The sequence below is a fragment of the Notolepis coatsorum genome (assembly GCF_963971535.1).
Source record: "Notolepis coatsorum genome assembly, chromosome: 6".
Lineage (NCBI taxonomy): Eukaryota > Metazoa > Chordata > Actinopteri > Aulopiformes > Paralepididae > Notolepis > Notolepis coatsorum.
Window position 1 is genome coordinate 32,129,817 of NC_140170.1, and position 23,366 is coordinate 32,153,182.

Below are 23,366 nucleotides of genomic sequence, written 5' to 3' on the forward strand. Positions count from 1 at the left end.
CCTCTCTGTCTCTCTCTCTCTCTCTCTCTCTCTCTCTCTCTCTCTCTCTCTCTCTCTCTCTCTCTCTCTCTCTCCCCCCCCCTCTCTAGGTTATGGATGTAGATGGGAGTAACAGACAGACTATTTTGAAAGATAAGCTGCCTCATATATTTGGTTTCACGCTGTTGGGTGATTTCATCTACTGGACAGACTGGCAGCGCCGCAGCATCGAGAGGGTCCACAAGACCACCGCCGTGAGGCAGACCATCATCGACCAGCTGCCCGACCTGATGGGGCTCAAGGCCACGAGAGTCACGGAGACATACGGTGAGAGAGAGAGAGACCCTAACCCTGATCTGATGAGTCACAGAGACATACGGTGAGAGAGAGAGAGAGAGAGAGAGAGAGAGAGAGAGAGAGAGAGAGAGACAATTCCGCGCGGGGGAAATTGTGAAAGTGTGGGTGACGCCTGTGCACCGCCGGCCAACAGGAGAGGGTCTCTCGCGAGTCTCTATGACAAACGGTTCAAAGGATACAAAAAAGGGGCGCGGCCTAAGGATCGGGGGAGTGGTCAACATAGACCAATGAAAGAGGATATCCCTACTGAGTGCAATGACACAACCCGCAAGTCGCATAGCACTATTACACACTATTACACTATTACACACTATTACACTCTATTACACACTATTACACACTATTACACACTATTACACTATTATACTATTACACACTATTACACTATTACACACTATTACACTATTACACACTATTACACACTATTACACTATTACACACTATTACACACTATTACACTATTACACACTATTACACACTATTACACACTATTACACTATTACACACTATTACACACTATTACACTATTACACACTGTTACACACTATTACACTATTACACTATTATACACTTACACTATTACACACTATTACACTATTACACAATTACACTATTACACACTATTACACACTATTACACACTATTACACTCTATTACACACTATTACACACTATTACACACTATTACACACTATTACACTATTACATTTACATTTACATTTAGTCATTTAGCTGACGCTTTTATCCAAAGCGACTTACAAGTTCTGTACGACAAGCCATCAGGAAGGGCACAACTCTATCAGCTGAGCAACAATGTTCATCAAAGTGTTGAGTGCTACAGTGTAGGTTAGTTTATTAGGACAAGTGCATGACAGTACGGTTAGTTAGGGTTCGATTTTTTTTTTTTTTTTTTTTTTTTTAATTCAGATAATGGTTGAAGAAGTGCGTCTTTAGTTGACGGCGAAAGATTGGACGTGATTCGGCTGTCCTAACTGGGGTGGGTAGTTCATTCCACCATTGTGGGGCAAGGACTGAGAATAGGCGACTTCTCTTTGATGACCCTCCCGGAGCTTGGATAGGAGTAGGTCTGAGGCGGCCAGAAGATGCAGAGCGTAGGGGTCTTGAGGGTGTGTAGTTAGAGACCATTGACCGGAGGTAGGCGGGAGCGGTTCCCTTTGCCGCACGGTATGCTAGGTCGAGGGCCTTGAAGCGGATTCGTGCAGCAATGGGGAGCCAGTGCAGGTCCCTAAGAAGTGGGGTGACATGGGCCGACTTCGGTAGGTTTGAGATCAGGCGGGCCGCTGCGTTCTGAATGAGTTGAAGAGGCTTAGTGGCAGTGGCCGGGAGGCCAGCGAGCAGTGCATTGCAGTAGTCGAGGCGGGAGATGACTGTTGATTGGACGAGGAGTTGGGTGGCTTCTTTTGTCAGGAAGGGGCGTATCCTTCTGACGTTGCTCAGGAGGAATCGGCAGGTTCTGGTCGTCGCTGCGATGTGAGCAGAGAAGTTCAACTGGTCGTCGAGGACAACACCAAGGTTCTTGGCGGTCGGGGACGCAGTCACAGCTGTATTCTCGACTGTGATTGAAAGGTCGGTTAGGGGGGAGGATTTGGCCGGCAGGTGGAGCAATTCTGTTTTGCTTAGGTTCAGTTTGAGGTGGTTGGACGTCATCCAGGCTGAGATGTCGGACAGACAGGCCGAGATCCGCTCAGAGACGTGGATATCTGAGGGAGGGAAGGAGAGGAAGAGTTGAGTATCGTCGGCATAACAATGGTAGGAGAAGCCATGAGACGTGATAATGTTACCCAGTGATTTAGTGTAGAGGGAGAAGAGAAGGGGTCCTAAAACCGAGCCCTGGGGGACACCCGTCCGCAGGGGGCGGGTGGCCGACAGGGTCCCTCTCCATGACACTTGGTAGGAGCGGTCATTGAGGTATGATGACAGCCATGTCAGCGCAGAGCCAGCCACTCCCATTCCTGCGAGGGCCGCAAGGAGGATCTGGTGGTTGACTGTGTCGAAGGCTGCAGATAGATCTAGGAGAATCAGGACAGAGGAGAGGCCTTTCGCTTTTGCTAAGTGAAGTGCCTCTGTGACCGCAATGAGGGCTGTCTCTGTGGAGTGACCAGTCCTGAAGCCTGACTGATTAGGGTCTAGGAGGTCATTCTGTAAGAGATAAGCAGTAAGTTGGTTGGATACAGCACGTTCAAGTGTTTTAGAAAGGAAGGAGAGAAGAGAGACAGGACGGTAGTTGCCTATGACGGTAGGGTTCAGGGTTGGTTTTTTTATGAGCGGCGTGACTCTGGCTTGTTTTAGGGAGGTGGGGACCACCCCCGAGTTGAGTGAGGAGTTGATGGTTGCAGTTAGGAATGGGAGGATGTCTGGTGCTATGGTCTGGAGGAGTGGGGAGGGTAGCTGGTCCAGCTGGCAAGTAGTCGGACGGTTTGACGTTACCAGTGTCAGGGTCTCTGCTTCTGTAATGGGAGAGAAAGATGACGGATGAAGGATGAGGTTCTCGATTCAGCATTTGGAATGGGTGGGGGTTGGGAGAAGGAGCTGCGGATGTTCTCCACTTTTTCCTCAAAGAAGATCGCAAAGTCTTCGGCAGAGAAAGATGAGGGAGGGGGGGGTGGGGGGGGAGTGAGGAGGGAGGACATGGTAGCATGCAGTTTGCGAAGATTCTTGGCAGAGGCCTCGATCCTATGGTGGAAGAAAGAAGCTTTGGCATTAGTGATGGTTTTGGAGAATGTTAACAAGAGGTTGTGATATGTGTCGATGTCAGCAGTGAGGCGTGACTTTCTATACTTCCTTTCAGCTGCTCTCAGGACCTGTCTTTGTTCTCTCACTGGATCTGTCAGCCATGGACTGGGTGGGGAACGGCGGGCAGGTTTCTCAACGAGGGGACAGAGCTTGTCGAAGGAGGTTGCAAGGGCTGAAAGGAGGGTGGAGGTTGCCATCTCTGTGGAGAGAGCAGAGAAGGTGTCACTCAAAGGTAGAGCGGATAGTATGTCAGAGGAGAGGGTGGAGGGGGATAGGGAGGGCAGGTTGCGTCTGAGTGAGACTGTTTGAGTTGGGGTGAAGACCTTTCGGTTAAGCATGAGAGTTAGTGAGAAGGATATGAAGGAATGGTCAGATACATGTAGGGGAGTTACCGTGGTGTTAATGATGCTGGAGTTACGGGAAAATATGAGATCCAAGGAGTTGCCTGCTTTGTGGGTGGGAGGCATGGCAGTGGGAGTCAGGTCAAACGATTGTAGGAGGGAGACTACTATGACTGACTGAGATGAGTCAGGCTATTACACACTATTACACTATTACACACTATTACACACTATTACACACTAAACTATTACACTCTATTACACTATTACACACTATTACACTCTATTACACACTATTACATACTTACACACTATTACACACTATTACACACTATTACACACTATTACACTATTACACACTATTACACTATTACACACTTACACACTATTACACACTATTACACTATTACACACTATTACACTATTACACACTATTACACACTATTACACTATTACACACTATTACACACTATTACACACTTACACTATTACACACTATTACACACTATTACACTATTACACACTATTACACTATTACACACTATGACACACTATGACACACTATGACACACTATTACACACTATTACACACTATTACACTATTACACTACACACTATTACACACTATTACACACTATTACACACTATTACACACTATTACACTATTACACACTATTACACACTATTACACACTATTACACTCTATTACACTATTACACTCTATTACACACTATTACACACTATTACACACTATTACACTATTACACACTATTACACTATTACACTATTACACACTATTACACCGAGTACAATGGCACAATCCGCAAGTCTCTACGACAAACGGTTCAAGAGATACACTCAGGGGGTGTGGCCTAAGGGGGCGTGGTCTAAGCATCGGGGGAGTGGTCAACATCGACCAATGAAAGGTGGTCAACATCGACCAATGGCACAATCCGCAAGTCTCTACGACAAACGGTTCAAGAGATACACTGAGGGGGTGTGGCCTAAGGGGGCGTGGTCTAAGGATCGGGGGAGTGGTCAACATCGACCAATGGCACAATCCGCAAGTCTCTACGACAAACGGTTCAAGAGATACACTGAGGGTGTGTGGCCTAAGGGGGCGTGGTCTAAGGACCGGGGGAGTGGTCAACATCGACCAATGAAAGGTGGTCAACATCGACCAATGGCACAATCCGCAAGTCTCTACGACAAACAGTTCAAGAGATACACTGAGGGGGTGTGGCCTAATCGGGCGTGGTCTAAGGATCGGGGGAGTGGTCAACATCGACCAATGAAAGGTGGTCAACATCGACCAATGAAAAATGAAAGAGGATATCCCTACTGAGTACAATGACACAACCCGCAAGACAGAGGGCGCTGTCCAGCAATTCAGTACTGCAACACAGTGATGGGCAATGATGGGTTAAGTCGATGAGGTCATTGGCAGGTCAGCTGAGCCATGAGCCCTGAGCCTCACAGCTGTTAGGCTGAACCAATCAGCCACGAGCCACACAGGTGATGCAATCACAACACAATGACTTGCAATTTCTGGATTTTCTTTGCATGACTGCATTGTCACGTTGATTAAAAGAAAACTATAAGAGATGAAGCGTTGTGACTCGCACAGGAGCACTACAACGAGTAGGCGAAGGGTTGTGTGCGATATTGTGGCATTCGTGCGATATTGTGGCACTCCTTCGGCGATCGGAACAGAAGGGTAAAAAAGAGTGGGAAAAAAGAGATTCCTAGAGTGGATTTGCATGGCGGTCAATGGAGAGGAGAACCTTCAAAGAAATGGTCGTCAGTTGAGATAGAAATGTCCAATTCCATTTATTTTTCTTTTGTGAGCGGGCTGACAGCCGTGTCATCGTTTTTATGTGTTTGTTTTATTTCTACGTGTCTAAGGCTCTTATTCTCTAAGTCTGTGGGTTATTGTTGTACATGTACAAGTTCTAATCATTGTTGCCTCATACATGACCAGATGGCTATCCAATGGACATAGATACAATGTTTTCAGCAATATTATACAACGGCATGCAAATTTCTCGATTCTGATTGGCTGAAACAGTCATTTTACACGTCTTTATTGGCAACAATCCACGCTGCTGGCCCAGGACCCGCCCACAACCGACCCACATCACATCACTCCGCCGGATCACAAGAAGGTGGCCAATAATATTTACAAATGGATATGTTAATGGCGACTAAACGACTAAATATGAAGCGATTCTGTCAAGGGGAATGTGTTAGCCCTTTAAACAATGTTGGATGATGTAATTGATGGGTCTTGAGGCAATCTAGAACAAAAGAAAAATCGCGGTTTGATTGATAGATTAATTGATTGATTTAAATTTCTACTTCCTTCTTGCTACTGACTGCAGCGTTCTCTCTCACTGTCCGACGCTGGCGTACCCACAAACACACACACACACATACACACACACACACACACACACACACACACACACACACACACACACATACACACACACACGCACACACACACTGTGACACACACACACACACACACACACGCACACACACACACACACACTCCTGTCTGCAACAGCGGGGGAGTCAGACTGAGAGAGAAGCAGCGCTGTTTTAAGTGAGCATGGTCTATTGAATTGATTGATTGGTTGATTGCTAATTTTATTACTGTACCCCTGGTTTCCAACTGGTTAAGTTTAGGCTAAAAGAAATAAATAAAAAAATAGGGCGAAGAAAACGTTTTTTTCCTATGCATTCCCTTAACAATTGTGTGTATTGAGCCGTACTGTATTGTACCCATTCTGCATCTGGTAATAAAATTTTCAATCAATCATTCCAATAATACACAGTTGGATGTGTTAGTTGGTTGGATGCACTTCAAGCTGCTTCCACATGAGGCAACTTCTCTCAATCATTCCAATAATACACAGTTGGATGTGTTAGTTTGGTTGGATGCACTTCAAGCTGCTTCCACATGGAGTTGTGGGAACTACTTTTTCTGGCGGATGGTTTTTTCAATAAATCTTCGATTAATGTGTGTTTATTGTATAGAAATAAGGTTGGATGAATCTGGCAGTTGTATAAAAGCTTTACACCACGTGCAGTCGTGATTTGTGACCAATAAACCATGCCTAGGGGGGTCTAACGACCCTCGGCTGCGCCTCGGGCCTAACAACCACCCCTAGGCATGGTTTATTGGTCACAAACCACTCCTGCGTGTGATGTAATGCTTAAATAAAATTGTACGAGAGCGACCGGGAAGTTTTAAGTCAAACATGCGTAGAGGGGCGTTCGCTCTGCGTCATTTGGGGGGTCTGAGCCTGAGGTACTACATATAAAGATGGATTTGTTCTTTTTCTGTGCTGTTTTTAATTAAAAGCGCTGTGGTAAACATGGTGAGTAATCGGAGCTGCGCGCTGGCTTCTCTCCGGTCAGCCGTGCTACGTAAGCATCCAGTAGGACTGTTTTATTTGGAGCGTCACAATGCAAAATAGTCCAGTCATTATAGGCCAGAATTAGGCTAAACCTAGGACAAATTGCAACATTAGCAAACTCAACTGATTTTGTATCCTCAATATGTCTTTAGTGAGAGAAAAAAAGTCCCAAGGAATCCCATCATGGGAAATGTGTTTTTTTTCAATGTTTTGTTACCCCTATAGTCCAGTCATTATAGGCCAGAATTAGGCTAAACCTAGGACAAATTGCAACATTAGCAAACTCAACTGATTTTGTATCCTCAATATGTCTTTAGTGAGAGAAAAAAAGTCCCAAGGAATCCCATCATGGGAAATTTGTTTTTTTTCAATGTACTTGATTGCTGGCAGGATCACTGACGACACTGTCTTTCAGAGATTGTGACGCGTTCAAATTTTGAGGTAGCTCAAAAGTAAAGATACCATTTGATTCTAGACAACCTCGGGTTTCCAATGAGACCAACCATGTCATGTTACCTCATTGGAAAGGGGGCTACATACCTAATTATTCAAAGTTAAGACGATTTTTTGGGGAGTGAAATATGGCCATCACCATTTTTCAAATGGTCCCTTGGCCTTCTACCTCAATATATGTTAATGGAAATGGGTTACATGGGTACCTACAAGCCTCCCCTATACAGACATACCAAATTTATGTTAAGCCCATGTAGTTTTGTGCAAGAATCATGTAGTGTTTTGCATGCTGTACAAATATGTAATTTCCGCCTATTATAAAAAAACCATCTCCATGGACCTATCCCCACGGACATAAACCCTTGAGCCCCATCCTCGTGGACTGAGCTCCACAGAGCCTATCTACTAATATTCCAAGAAGAAAAAAATGTCTTTATCAAATGTTTTGATTAGTTCTGGCGTGTATGCTAATTGGTGCATATCAAATAAGATAATGTGTGATTTGCATGAGTAAACAGAATAATTCAATGAAGTTGTGATTGACTTTTTTTCTTGTCTTTGTGTGTGTAATCAGCTTGTGAGTTTTTATAGTGATATCTAAAATTAAAATTTTCACCACTATGTTATAACAGGCATTTTTCGATATGAATATATATAGGTCGTTTTCAAAACTTTCCCATGATGGGATTCCTTGGGACTTTTTTCCCCTCACTAAGGACATAATGAGGATACAAAATCAGTTGAGTTTGCTACTGTTGCAATTTGTCCTAGGTTTTTTCATATAATGACTGGACTAAAAGGACGGCCCGGAGCGTGCTCCAGTAAAATGGACGTTTGTGGGGAGGAATATAATTTGGACCGAGAATAACGGAGCGGAAATGTTTATTTTTCTAGCAGGATTGAAAGAGAGACCGGGAGAAGCAGGGCTTTGTGGGTGATGAGTCTGAGAGCGGTGTTTTTACTGTCTGGAGGTATAGCTCGCACTGCAGGCCAGCTTTCCATTCAGACTGCTGATTTCCATGGACTCTGGTAAATGGATAGTAACAACCCTGATCTGATGAGTCACAGAGACATACGGTGAGAGAGAGAGAGACAGAGACAGAGACAGAGAGAGAGACAGAGAGAGAGAGAGAGAGAGAGAGACCCTAACCCTGATCTGATGAGTCACAGAGACATACGGTGAGAGAGAGGGTCCACAATATACATAAAACATACAACATACCACTCAACAATATACATAAAACATACATCATACCACTCAACAATATACATAAAACATACAACATACCACTCAACAATATACATAAAACATACATCATACCACTCAACAATATACATAAAACATACAACATACCACTCAACAATATACATAAAACATACAACATAACACTCAACAATATACATAAAACATACATCATACCACTCAACAATATACATAAAACATACATCATACCACTCAACAATATACATAAAACATACAACATAACACTCAACAATATACATAATACATACAACATAACACTCAACAATATACATAAAACATACAACATACCACTCAACAATATACATAAAACATACATCATACCACTCAACAATATACATAATACATACAACATACCACTCAACAATATACATAAAACATACATCATACCACTCAACAATATACATAAAACATACAACATAACACTCAACAATATACATAAAACATACATCATACCACTCAACAATATACATAAAACATACAACATACCACTCAACAATATACATAAAACATACATCATACCACTCAACAATATACATAAAACATACAACATAACACTCAACAATATACATAAAACATACAACATACCACTCAACAATATACATAAAACATACATCATACCACTCAACAATATACATAAAACATACAACATACCACTCAACAATATACATAAAACATACATCATACCACTCAACAATATACATAAAACATACACCATACCACTCAACAATATACATAAAACATACAACATAACACTCAACAATATACATAAAACATACATCATACCACTCAACAATATACATAAAACATACATCATACCACTCAACAATATACATAAAACATACAACATAACACTCAACAATATACATAAAACATACATCATACCACTCAACAATATACATAAAACATACAACATACCACTCAACAATATACATAAAACATACATCATACCACTCAACAATATACATAAAACATACAACATACCACTCAACAATATACATAAAACATACAACATAACACTCAACAATATACATAAAACATACATCATACCACTCAACAATATACATAAAACATACATCATACCACTCAACAATATACATAAACCATACAACATAACACTCAACAATATACATAAAACATACAACATAACACCCAACAATATACATAAAACATACATCATACCACTCAACAATATACATAAAACATACAACATACCACTCAACAATATACATACAACATACCACTCAACAATATACATAAAACATACAACATACCACTCAACAATATACATAAAACATACATCATACCACTCAACAATATACATAATACATACAACATACCACTCAACAATATACATAAAACATACAACATACCACTCAACAATATACATAAAACATACAACATAACACTCAACAATATACATAATACATACAACATACCACTCAACAATATACATAAAACATACAACATAACACTCAACAATATACATAATACATACAACATAACACTCAACAATATACATACAACATACCACTCAACAATATACATAAAACATACATCATACCACTCAACAATATACATAAAACATACATCATAACACTCAACAATATACATAAAACATACAACATACCACTCAACAATATACATAATACATACAACATACCACTCAACAATATACATAAAACATACAACATACAACTCAACAATATACATAAAACATACAACATAACACTCAACAATATACATAAAACATACATCATACCACTCAACAATATACATAATACATACAACATACCACTCAACAATATACATAAAACATACAACATAACACTCAACAATATACATAAAACATACAACATAACACTCAACAATATACATAATACATACATCATAACACTCAACAATATACATAAAACATACATCATAACACTCAACAATATACATAAAACATACAACATACCACTCAACAATATACATAAAACATACAACATACCACTCAACAATATACATAAAACATACATCATACCACTCAACAATATACATAAAACATACATCATAACACTCAACAATATACATAAAACATACATCATAACACTCAACAATATACATAAAACATACATCATAACACTCAACAATATACATAAAACATACATCATAACACTCAACAATATACATAAAACATACAACATACCACTCAACAATATACATAAAACATACAACATAACACTCAACAATATACATAAAACATACAACATACCACTCAACAATATACATAAAACATACAACTCAACAATATACATAAAACATACAACATACCACTCAACAATATACATAAAACATACAACTCAACAATATACATAAAACATACAACATAACACTCAACAATATATGTGGCGGTTGTGTTTCTCTAATGGAGGTTGTGTTTATCTAATGGAGGTTGTGTTTCTCTAATGGAGGTTGTGTTTCTCTCTAATGGAGGTTGTGTTTCTCTCTAATGGAGGTTGTGTTTCTCTAATGGAGGTTGTGTTTCTCTAATGGAGGTTGTGTTTCTCTCTAATGGAGGTTGTGTTTCTCTCTAATGGAGGTTGTGTTTCTCTAATGGAGGTTGTGTTTCTCTCTAATGGAGGTTGTGTTTCTCTAATGGAGGTTGTGTTTCTCTCTAATGGAGGTTGTGTTTCTCTCTAATGGAGGTTGTGTTTCTCTCTAATGGAGGTTGTGTTTCTCTAATGGAGGTTGTGTTTCTCTCTAATGGAGGTTGTGTTTCTCTCTAATGGAGGTTGTGTTTCTCTAATGGAGGTTGTGTTTCTCTCTAATGGAGGTTGTGTTTCTCTCTAATGGAGGTTGTGTTTCTCTCTAATGGAGGTTGTGTTTCTCTCATGGAGGTTGTGTTTCTCTCTAATGGAGGTTGTGTTTCTCTAATGGAGGTTGTGTTTCTCTCTCATGGAGGTTGTGTTTCTCTCTAATGGAGGTTGTGTTTTTCTCTCATGGAGGTTGTGTTTCTCTCTAATGGAGGTTGTGTTTCTCTCTCCAGGTACTAACGGCTGTGCCGTGTCTAATGGAGGCTGCAGCCACCTGTGTTTCTGGCGCAGGGCAGCAGTACGCTGTGCTTGTCCCATCGGCCTGGAGCTGCTGTCCGACCTGCAGAGCTGCGTCGTTCCAGAAGCCTTCCTGCTCTTCACTAACAGGTCAGGGTTCAGGGGTCGGAAGCCTTCCTGCTCTTCACTAACAGGTCAGGGTTCAGGGGTCAGAAGCCTTCCTGCTCTTCACTAACAGGTCAGGGTTCAGGGGGTCAGAAGCCTTCCTGCTCTTCACTAATAGGTCAGGGTTCAGGGGTCAGAAGCCTTCCTGCTCTTCACTAACAGGTCAGGGTTCAGAAGCCTTCCTGCTTTTCACTAACAGGTCAGGGTTCAGGGGTCAGAAGCCTTCCTGCTCTTCACTAACAGGTCAGGGTTCAGGGGTCAGAAGCCTTCCTGCTCTTCACTTCAATAACCTTAATATTATATCTGTTGTATTCCTGTAGCGATAACATTCATATTATGTGTTCCTGTAGAGATAACATTCATATTCTGTGTTCCTGTAGAGATAACATTAATATTCTGTGTTCCTGTAGAGACAACATTAATATTCTGTGTTCCTGTAGAGATAACATTAATATTCTGTGTTCCTGTAGAGATAACATTAATATTCTGTGTTCCTGTAGAGATAACATTAATATTCTGTGTTCCTGTAGAGATAACATTAATATTCTGTGTTCCTGTAGAGATAACATTAATATTCTGTGTTCCTGTAGAGATAACATTAATATTCTGTGTTCCTGTAGAGATAACATTAATATTCTGTGTTCCTATAGAGATAACATTAATATTCTGTGTTCCTATAGAGATAACATTAATATTCTGTGTTCCTATAGAGATAACATTAATATTCTGTGTTCCTGTAGAGATAACATTAATATTCTGTATTCCTGTAGAGATAACATTAATATTCTGTGTTCCTGTAGAGATAACATTAATATTCTGTGTTCCTGTAGAGATAACATTAATATTCTGTGTTCCTGTAGAGATAACATTAATATTCTGTGTTCCTGTAGAGATAACATTAATATTCTGTGTTCCTGTAGAGATAACATTAATATTCTGTGTTCCTGTAGAGATAACATTAATATTCTGTATTCCTGTAGAGATAACATTAATATTCTGTGTTCCTGTAGAGACAACATTAATATTCTGTGTTCCTGTAGAGATAACATTAATATTCTGTATTCCTATAGAGATAACATTAATATTCTGTATTCCTATAGAGATAACATTAATATTCTGTGTTCCTGTAGAGATAACATTAATATTCTGTATTCCTGTAGAGACAACATCCGCAGCATCTCGTTGGGGACCAACAGTAACGATGTGGCCATTCCTCTAACTGGGGTCAAAGAGGCGTCTGCTCTCGACTTTGATGTCTCCGAGAACAGGATCTACTGGACAGACATACAGGCCAAGGTAAGGAGGGAGATGTAGTCCTGTAAACGGTGTGTTTGTAGTCCTTGGAGGGAGATGTAGTCCTGTAAATGGTGTGTTTGTAGTCCTTGGAGGGAGATGTAGTCCTGTAAATGGTGTGTTTGTAGTCCTTCAACGATTTTCAGTGTAGATGGTAAATCAGTGTTGATGGTGTTGATGATGAAAAATTGAAAATGTAGTCCATTGAAGCAATACATTCCTCAGTGTGCTACATTGACGAGAAACCTCTGTCCGCCTTCTCGCAGAGCTGTGCTGGCTGTGCCTACATGTAGCCTACTACAATAACCTAGGGGTCCGCAAAGACGACTTCAAACTAGAAATGGTAACAACTGAGGTACACAAAAAACTGAGCGCCCTCCAACCGAACAAGGCCACTGGCCATGACAACATCCCCTCCAAATTCCTCAGAGACTCAGCAGCCGCCATCGCCCCAGTCATCACACACATAATAAACCTCTCCATAAAACAGGGACACGTACCCAAAGACCCCCCTGCACAAAAAGGGCAGCAAATTGGACCCAGGCAACTACCGCCCTGTTTCTATTCTTACCTCCATCTCGAAAGTCATGGAAAAAATTGTCTACGAACAGGTCGAAAAGTACCTTGCGGAAAAAAATCGAATCTACGAATTCCAATCTGGCTTCAGAACATCCCACTCCACTGACACATGCCTTCTCTATTTGAACGACCACATCAAACAAGAGGTGGACACGGGCAAATACTGCGGCATGGTCATGCTGGACCTACAAAAGGCCTTCGACACTGTCAATCACTCCATTCTGATTGACAAGCTAAAAGTTATTGGTTTTGATAGTCTATCAGTGAGCTGGATCCAATCCTACCTTGAGGGGAGAGAACAGATGGTGGAGGTAAATGGTACCCTATCCCCCCCCCCCCAGTGAGCTGTGGTGTTCTACAAGGAAGCATACTAGGACCGCTACTGTTCCTAATTTATGCAAATGACATGTTGTCAGCTTGTGACTGCAACTTCTTCCTGTTCGCGGACGACTCAGCCCTGCTGGTCTCTGACAAGAACAAGTTACAGGTTGAAAAAACCCTCAGCTCGGAACTCTGCAAAATCTGCACCTGGCTCGCTGATAACAAACTATCATTACACCTGGGTAAAACAGAGTCCATTCTCTTCGGTTCAAATAACAAACTCAGCAAGACCGACGGCTTCTCAGTTACAGTGGGTGACAATATTGTCAAGTCAAGTCAAGAGTTTTATTTGTCACGGCATACAAGTATACAATGAAATGCGGGGGGTCTTGCCCGCAACAATGTGCATAATACAATAGTAATATATAATAAGAATCCAATAGAACGACATTGTGCAATAAAACAAGTAAACAAAGTAGGGCATATCGGTATATGTACATGAGTTATTTACAGAGCATGGTAGGACATGCTAGGTCCTGTGATAGTGCAATACACTGTTAGCTACGGATGAGGCACTGGGTCTTTATGTACACTGTTATACAATGCTATATTATAAAATCTCAAGTTATACTATACTATTCTTAGTGACCTTTCCTTTTGTAAAGTGACCATAAGTGTGAGCGTGTGCAGCATGAGTGTGTGTGCTCATGTTAAAGTGGCTGCTAGTGTGTGAGCGTGTACAGTGTGTGTGTGTTGTGTGTGTGCTCGTGTGTGCTTGTGTGTGGAGAGTTCAGTGTTCAGGGCTCTGATGGCCTGGGGGAAGAAGCTGAGCCAAAGTCTCTCTGTCCTAGTAGCTGGTGTTCGCAGGCGTTTGCCTGACCGCAGCAGCATGAACAGGCTGTTGTTGGGGTGGTGAGGGTCTTTCATTATTCTGCAGGCTCTGGATTTGCACCTCTTGTTATATAGGACCTGCAGGGTTGGTAGTGCAATACCCGTCGACTTAGGGCTGTCTTAAATACTTCGAAGCTTCGAAGCTTCGTTCGATGGCACGAGCTTTGAACATAAAAAAAAGGAGATTATCTGTGTTGAAAACAACAAGGACATGTTTAGGCTAATTTAATTGTAATCATCTGCTTTTGTAGGTGCATTGTCTGATATAATTATAAATTATGAATTAAATATAATATAATTGTTTGCTTGATAGACGAAGGTTGCAACATAATTATGTAATGTCATGTCGTTGGCTATGAGAGCAGCCCCACTGCACCCAGGCAGCGCAGCCGAGTGAAACCTTGTTGGCTGCGTCACAGTCACGAAAGGGGCTACTTAATTAATTAATCCAATCCACTTTATTTATAGAGCACATTTAAAAACAACAACGTTTACCAAAGTGCTGTACAAGTCCCACAACATAAGATTAAAAAAAAAATAATAATAATTATAATCTTTTTTTTTATTTTTTTTTCTCGAAGCTTCGAATTCAAATCGAAGCTCGGCCCGATGCTTTGATTGCCAAAAAAAGCTTCGAAGGTCAGCCCTACTACGCTCGGCTGAGCGCACCACTCTCTGTAGGGCCTTCTTGTCCTGTGCTGTGCTGTTTCCATACCAGGCAGTGATGTTTCCAGTTAAGATGCTCTCTACAGCTCCGGAGTAGAAGGACTGGAGTATCTTCCCAGATACTCTGAACTTCCTTAACTGTCTCAGGTGGTAGAGGCGCTGCTTCGCCTTTTTTACGACTGAGTCTATGTGTGTTGTCCATGTCAGATCCTCTGAGATGTGGACCCCCAGGTACTTAAAGCTGCTCACCCTGTCCACGGTAGCCCCGTTAATCCTCAGTGGTGTGTGTGTCTCCTGCTGTCCTCTCCTATAATCCACGATCAGCTCCTTGGTTTTACCAATGTTCAGGAGCAGGCTGTTGTCCTGGCACCAGCGTTCCAGTGCATCAACCTCCTCCCGGTAGGCCTTCTCGTCGTTGTCCGAGATCAGCCCCACCACCACTGTGTCGTCTGCGAACTTCACTATGGAGTTTGAGCTGAACTTGGCCACACAGTCGTGTGTGTAGAGTGAGTACAGCAGGGGACTCAGAACACAGCCCTGGGGGGACCCGATGCTCAGGGTGATGGTGTTGGAGGTCTGACCCCCCACCCTAACCGCCTGGGGCCTTTCACTCAGAAAGTCCAGTACCCAGGCGCTCAGGGCGGAGCTCAGACCCAGCTTGATCAGCTTGTCCACCAGTCTGGTGGGGACTATGGTGTTGAACGCTGAGCTGTAGTCAATGAACAACAGTCACATAGCCCCCCTTCTGGCTGTCTAGGTGAGAGAGGGTGTTGTGTAGTACTTGGGAGACCGCATCATCAGTGGACCTGTTTGGCCTGTATGCAAATTGCATAGGGTCCATATCACTGGGGGAGGGAGGCACAAATGTGATCCTTGACCAGCCTCTCGAAACATGTCATGGCCACAGAGGTGAGTGCCACCGGTCTGTAGTCATTGAGACCTGTTGGGGAGGATTTCTTTGGTACTGGGATAATGGTAGACATCTTGAAGCAGGCAGGGACCACTGACTCCGCCAGGGATCGATTAAATATGGTGGTGAACACAGGGGCTAGCTGGTTAGCACAGGACTTAAGTATACGTCTGGTTAGCATTGTCACAAGGAAAGATGAAATTACATACCTGTAGGGCTGTCTTAAATACTTCGAAGCTTCGAAGCTTCGTTCGATGGCACAAGCTTCGAACATTAAAAAAAAAATCGAAGTTTAAAAAATATATATATATATATATAATCAAAAAATAAATGTTTTTTGTGTGTGTGTGTGTGTGTGTGTGTGTGTGTGTGTGTGTGTGTGTGTGTGTGTGTGTGTGTGTGTGTGTGTGTGTGTGTGTGTGTGTGTGTGTGTGTGTGTGTGTGTGTGTGTGTGTGTGTGTGTGTGTGTGTGTGTGTGTGTGTGTGTGTGTGTGTGTGTGTGTGTGTGTGTGTGTGTGTGTGTGTGCGCGTGTGCGCGCATGGGGCCATTGGGTGGGGCCGGGGGACAAATACACTGGAGGAAAGTAACCCAGCTCATCACTGCCCAAATTATATCATCACTATTGCCTGTTTGATGGATATCATCCTCAAACACATACACCTACATGCCTTGTAGAATTCCACACATAAGAAAGAAAGATACTGGGATGAATAAACAAAATAGGAAATAAAATGTAGAAATGCATGCAATACATAAATAAATATGAACATTTAGATAAGGTGCTACTGCGATGTTTTGGTGAGTTCTTTGTTTTTTTGTGGAAGTAGCCCTTCTTAAATATGCATGAACATTCACTGATAATTGGTCTGTAGTGGAGTCTACAAGGTCTACATTGCCGGACCATGTAGAATCCGGACCTTGTAGACTGACATAATTCTGTGCATAGTTTAGTCTACACAGGCCATATTTAAAATAATCAAAATCTTACTTCATTCATTCATCTTAAACATTCTTGATTTGGGGGATCTGAAGTTGTTCAAACGACAACAGCAATCCACCTTGAATTAAATCACACAGCCGAGTGAACCTTGTTGGCTGCGTCACAGTCACGAAAGGGGTTACTTAATTCATTAATCCAATCCACTTTATTTATAGAGCACATTTAAAAACAACAAAGTTTACCAAAGTGCTGTACAAGTCCCACAACATAAGATAAAAAATTATTAAAAAAAAAAAAAAAAAATCGAAGCTTCGAATTAAAATCGAAGCTTGGCCCTGAAGCTTCGATTGCCAAAAAAAGCTTCGAAGGTCAGCCCTACATACCTGGGTTCCATCCTAGAGGCAAATCTTTCCTGTGACAAAATGGCATCCAATGAAAATAAAAAAAAGTCAACCAGCGAACTAGATTCTTGTACCGGATCTCCTCTCTGGTAAACAAGAATACCCTGAAGACTCTGGCAGGAGCACTCATTCAAGGGTACTACGACTATGCCTGCACTTCATGGTACCAAAGCACCTCAAAGGCGCTAAAACAAGATTACAAACATCACAAAACAAACTGGTCAGACTACTGCTTGACCTTACCCCCAGAACCCACCTCACCCCTGCCCACTTTGACAACCTAGGATGGCTTAGAGTAGACTTGCAATGGGCCTGGTCTACAAGATACACTACACCACTCAGGTACCCATGTACATGTCAAAATACTTCCCAAAGATCAGTGAATACCACGACCACAACACCAGAGGAAGCTCAACAAATCATGTCAAACCCAGATTCAGCTCAAACAAGGGACTAAACACGTTTAGCAATTATGCCACATCAATGTGGAACGCCCTACCCACAGCTGTAAAGGAATGCGAATCACTACCCACTTTAAAAAACACTCTCGAAGAGCACCTACGGGAGACTGCAATTCGAAACTGGCCCCTGTAAATGTCCAAACCCAATCCCCTCCAATGTACAATCCCCCCCCACCCCACCTACCCAACCCCCCCACCTCCTCCAATGTACAGTTTCTTCCCCCTTCAAATGTATATACTCTCTTTTTAGACGCCGACAGCCGGAGTCGAACCCGGTGTCTCTTGCGTTGGTGACGAGCGCAATGTCCGCTGCGCCACCCAGCCGCACCATATTTTGACGTTTCTGATGCAATAAAGTTCACTTTTAGTGCCAATGAAATAGAGTAACATAGGTCTGAACTTGAGTTAAACTTGAACTTGTGTACTCAGTTTTTTGTAGTATCCAAAGTTGCAAGTATATTTCCCAAAAGATTGGTTTGGCTGAAAAAAGCTGTGCAGGTTTCAGTTTTCTCATTGACTCCAATGCATTCCGCGTTTTTTTCTCTTCATGTTTTCGCTTGTGACTTTTCACCTAGATCCTTGATTTGCTTATCCCCACCTGGGGTATCATTGGAATGCCACACTCATTGGTTACAACCCTGTCCAATAATTTTGATTTCCAAAGATCGCCAAATGACTGACGGAGCTAGAGCCTCGGGAGTCGCGGGTGGTATTAAAAAAAACAAAAGAGTCTGCCGTGTACTTTGGCGCACACCTCACATATCGGCATGTAACTCGAGAAACGCTGAATGGATTTTGTCGCCTGAAACGGCAATCAGCAGGCAACAAATAGGGCTTTAATTCGATATATATAATATATTAGAAAGTATGCACACCCGCGCCGCTAGAGGTCGTCAAAGTGGCGTGTCGCGCCGGTAGGCAAATCGTCCTCAAAACGTCCCGGGGGCCGGGTTGGTGCCAGTTAAGTGGTTAATACATTTATTTATATTATCTTCTGATCTGACAGTACAAGCCCATCTGACGCCCCCCCCCCCCCCCCTCTCTCTCTCTCTCTCCACCAGACCATCAGTAGGGCCTATATGAATGGCAGTTCTGTAGAACACGTGATAGAGTTTGGACTGGACTACCCAGAAGGCCTTGCGGTAGACTGGATGGCTGGTAACCTGTTCTGGGCCGATACAGGAACTAACCGCATCGAGGTGTCTCGTCTGGACGGACGCTACCGCCAGGTGGTGCTGTGTAAGGACCTGGACAACCCCCGCTCGCTGGCACTGGACCCTGCCCACGGGTACGCAGCCTCCAGGCTCCACCTGTTCCTGTTAACCCTTTCACTGCCACACGACAGAAGGTTAACCCTTTACTATCACACAACCGACAATACCTTCTGTATTGTCACAGTGAAAGGGTTAACCGGCTGTCGTGTGGCAGTGAAAGGGTTAATACTACATTCTGTTCATTGTTTTCTTCTTTTACAAATCGAAATTTTTTGGTACAAAAGTTTTTTTGTTTTATTTATTTATTTATTTATTAATCTTTTCAAGTTTGATGCAAAACCTCTGCAATCCATCTATTGTGGTTGGGAGGGTGATATATTCCAATATTCCTAAGTACTATTAATACTACATTTAGGGCTGATATATTCCAATATTTTAGAAGAATAAGTATTAATACTACATTTAGGGCTGATATATTCCAATATTTTAGAAGAATAAGTACTACTTTATAATAATGTAGTAAAGACAGTGACCCATCTCAATAGGACAGTGGTCTTCCACCAAGATTCAGAATATGGCCGTATGGTCTATGGCAGGGGTAGGCAACCCTAGGCACGCGTGCCTGCATAGGCACGCGGGGGCATTTGCATAGGCACAGGGGGCAGCAGTAAAAATTATATAAAAAAAAAAGAAAAAAGTATATATATATATATTTTTTTTTTTGCTCTGAAATATTATAGTGAAATATTTTGCACTGTTGTCGCATTTATCTTGTTGAAATCCTCCCACAGGTTCTTTTTACTACCACATATTTAATTGAGACCCTTTATTTGTTTATTATTTCAATTTAGCTGGAAATACATTGCTACATCATTCAGTAACATTTGCAGAGCCTTATAACAAAAACATTATTACGGTCACCATTGTAACCAGTGGGATTAATCAACAATTTGTATTATTTATTTTTCTATTTCATTGAACATTGCACATGTTAAAAGCCATTTTTTTTACTCAAAATGTGAGTATTACCAAGTCAACTTGTGTTCTTAAAACAATGACAATAAACATAGTTTTATTAGGTTGAAATAATGTGGTTGTGTACTTATTTTTCTGTTAACTTATTATGGATTGAAAACTGAAAACCTTAATGCACAGTAACTGAACTCAATATTTTTAAGTTCTGGTAACTTATTATTATTATTTTTTTTACAGTGTAGTCTTGCGATCAATCAAAACTTATTTACACGATATACCTCACAATTACCCTCCATTCACATCCTGGTGTTCTCCTGGTGTTCTCCATTAGGCCTGTAGGTGGAGCTATGACAGCACATGTACAGTACACACACCGATGGTGTGTGATGTGTCCAAAAATGAATGGGCAAATGTGAGTGAAATGGTCACACTGTATGCAGCTGTTTGTCTGCATTGCATCCCCCCCCCCCCCCCCCAACTCAGATTTAGGGTTGATACAACCATCATAATAATATTGTTAATAATAACAATAACAATAATGATGTAATAATGTAAAAATTATCATTAAAAATACCTGATTATGAGAAAAAATTATTACGATGCATGGAATATTGTTGAGGCACACTAGTTACAACTATATTTCAAACAGGCACTCCATGTCAAAAAGGTTGCTGACCCCTGGTCTATGGTGATATGAAATATGTCTGGAATTTTTATATTTCTGTCTCAATAGTCAGTTAACGTAGGGCAAGCCCACAGCATATGAAAAGGATTGGCAGGCGATTATTTATACCTATTACTTACTTTATAGGAGATATTTTGGCCAATCTAGTATTTGTGTAGTGAGAATCTTACATTGTAAAACACTGTGCAAATTGCAGAAGTATGAACCAGGTTCAGGATACGTTCCCATTTTATTGTATTTTATGGTTGAGAATTGTGATATCTAACTTATGAATATTGAGTGAGCTTTTATTCACTGTTTTGTTCGTTGTCATGTTTTCTTGTGAGTACTTCAATGTTTGTGGTTTTATATTTTTAATTTTACTTTTTTTTGTGTGCGTTTGTATTTTTAACGTTTGGACCCCAGGAAGAGTAGTCTCACTGTGGTGTGGACTAATGGGGATCCACAATAAAACAATAAAACACATCTCTCTCTCTATGTCTCTCTCTTTCTCCTCTGTCTCTCTATGTCTCTCTCTTTCTCCTCTGTCTCTCTCTTTCTCCTCTCTCTTTATGTCTCTCTCTTTCTCCTCTGTCTCTCTATGTCTCTCTCTTTCTCCTCTCTCTTTATGTCTCTCTCTTTCTCATCTGTCTATCTCTATCTATCTCTCTCTCTCTTTCTCCTCTGTCTCTCTATGTCTATCTATCTATCTCTCTCTCTCTCTATGTCTCTCTCTCTCTGTCTCTCTCTCTCTCTCCTCTCTCTCTCCCCTGTCTCTCTCTCTGTCTCTCTCTCTCTCTATTTATCCTCTGTCTCTCTCTCTCTCTCTCTCTCTTCCCCTCTCTGTCTCTCTCTGTCTCTCTTCCCCTCTCTGTCTCTCTCTCTCTCCCTCCCTCCCTCCCTCCCTCCCTCCCCCCCCCTCTCTCTCCTCTCTCTCTCTCTCTCTCTCTCTCTCTCTCTCTCTCTCTCTCTCTCTCTCTCTCTCTCTCTCTCTCTCTCTCTCTCTCTCTCTCTCTCTCTCTCTCTCTCTCTCTCTCTCTCTCTCTCTCTCTCTCTCTCTCTCTCTAGGTATATGTATTGGACAGAGTGGGGGGGCAGGCCTCGTGTGGCCAGGTCCTACATGGACGGCAGCACCATCGCCACCCTGGTGGACAAGGTGGGGAGAGCCAACGGCTGACCATCGACTACACCGACCAGAGGCTGTACTGGACCGACCTGGACACCTGCATGATCGAGTCCAGTAACCTGCAAGGTAACCATGGCAACAACACACACCTGCATGATCGAGTCCAGTAACCTGCAAGTAACCATGGCAACAACACACACCTTCAAGGTAACCATTTCAAGAATCAAGGAGGTTTATTTTGTCACATACATACCAGGGCATACAGTGAGAATGCGGGTAGCCATGCCCGCTTTGATTGTGCAATAATACTAAATAATAAAATAGTCATAATAAACAGGTAATAAAATAGACATAAAATAGGCATGATAAAATAGACATGCTAAAGTCCTGAGACTTGTGTGTGGAGAGTTCAGTGCTCAGTGTTCTGATGGCCTGGGGGAAGAAGCTGAGCCTGAGTCTCTCTGTTCTTGCAGCGTGTGACCGTAGGCGCTTGCCTGACCGCAGCAGCTTGAACAGGCTGTTGTTGGGGTGGTGGGTAGGCCTGCCGCGATAAGCAATAAATCGATTAATTGGCGCGATAATTAACCCTTTATCTGCCGGAGCTTATTCTCATCCTTGTAGCCTCTCTGCCAGTACTGTAAGTCTATGGAGATGTTCACCTTCTTTGCAGGGCTATAACTTTTTTAATTGTATTGCTAAATTGACATTACTATGGCCCATTCAACATAAATTATCTATCGTTCAGGATGTAGGAACGTTTTACTTTTTCATTCACACATTCATACAAAAATACGGTCCAGAGTATAAATATGTATTTATCGTTTTCTGCAGTATTTCATAGAACGTGAGTTATAGCCATAAATGCATATATTAGATCATCAAATGCAGTTTGATACTGATTGACGCCAGATAAAAAATTTCAACTGTACATGGTCCTAGACATTATGACTTATCATCTGATGTTGACCGGAGGGGGGGGGGGGGGGGTCGTTTATAATTCCGTGGCCCACGTTAAAGCATTTATGTAGTATGGGTGATATATAGATCAGAGCAGTTTGTATCGAAAATGGTAAACAAAAACGCTGAAACTCACCCCAGTCTCCTCTTACCGTTGGGTGATGAGCGTGGAGCAAAAAGATCGCTATTATGGGATGT

At 41.8% G+C, this 23,366-nt stretch overlaps 1 protein-coding gene across 1 annotated transcript in view; it reads left to right on the forward strand.

Annotated features, from left to right (window-relative positions):
* LOC311229438 (low-density lipoprotein receptor-related protein 5-like) overlaps window positions 1-23,366 on the forward strand; it is a 188,408-nt gene that overhangs the window by 107,045 nt on the left and 57,997 nt on the right. The window contains 6 exon segments of the mRNA XM_084315521.1: window positions 90-306; window positions 11,601-11,754; window positions 12,930-13,065; window positions 19,294-19,520; window positions 22,154-22,257; window positions 22,260-22,337. Of these exon segments, the coding sequence (XP_084171647.1) occupies window positions 90-306; window positions 11,601-11,754; window positions 12,930-13,065; window positions 19,294-19,520; window positions 22,154-22,257; window positions 22,260-22,337 (916 nt within the window).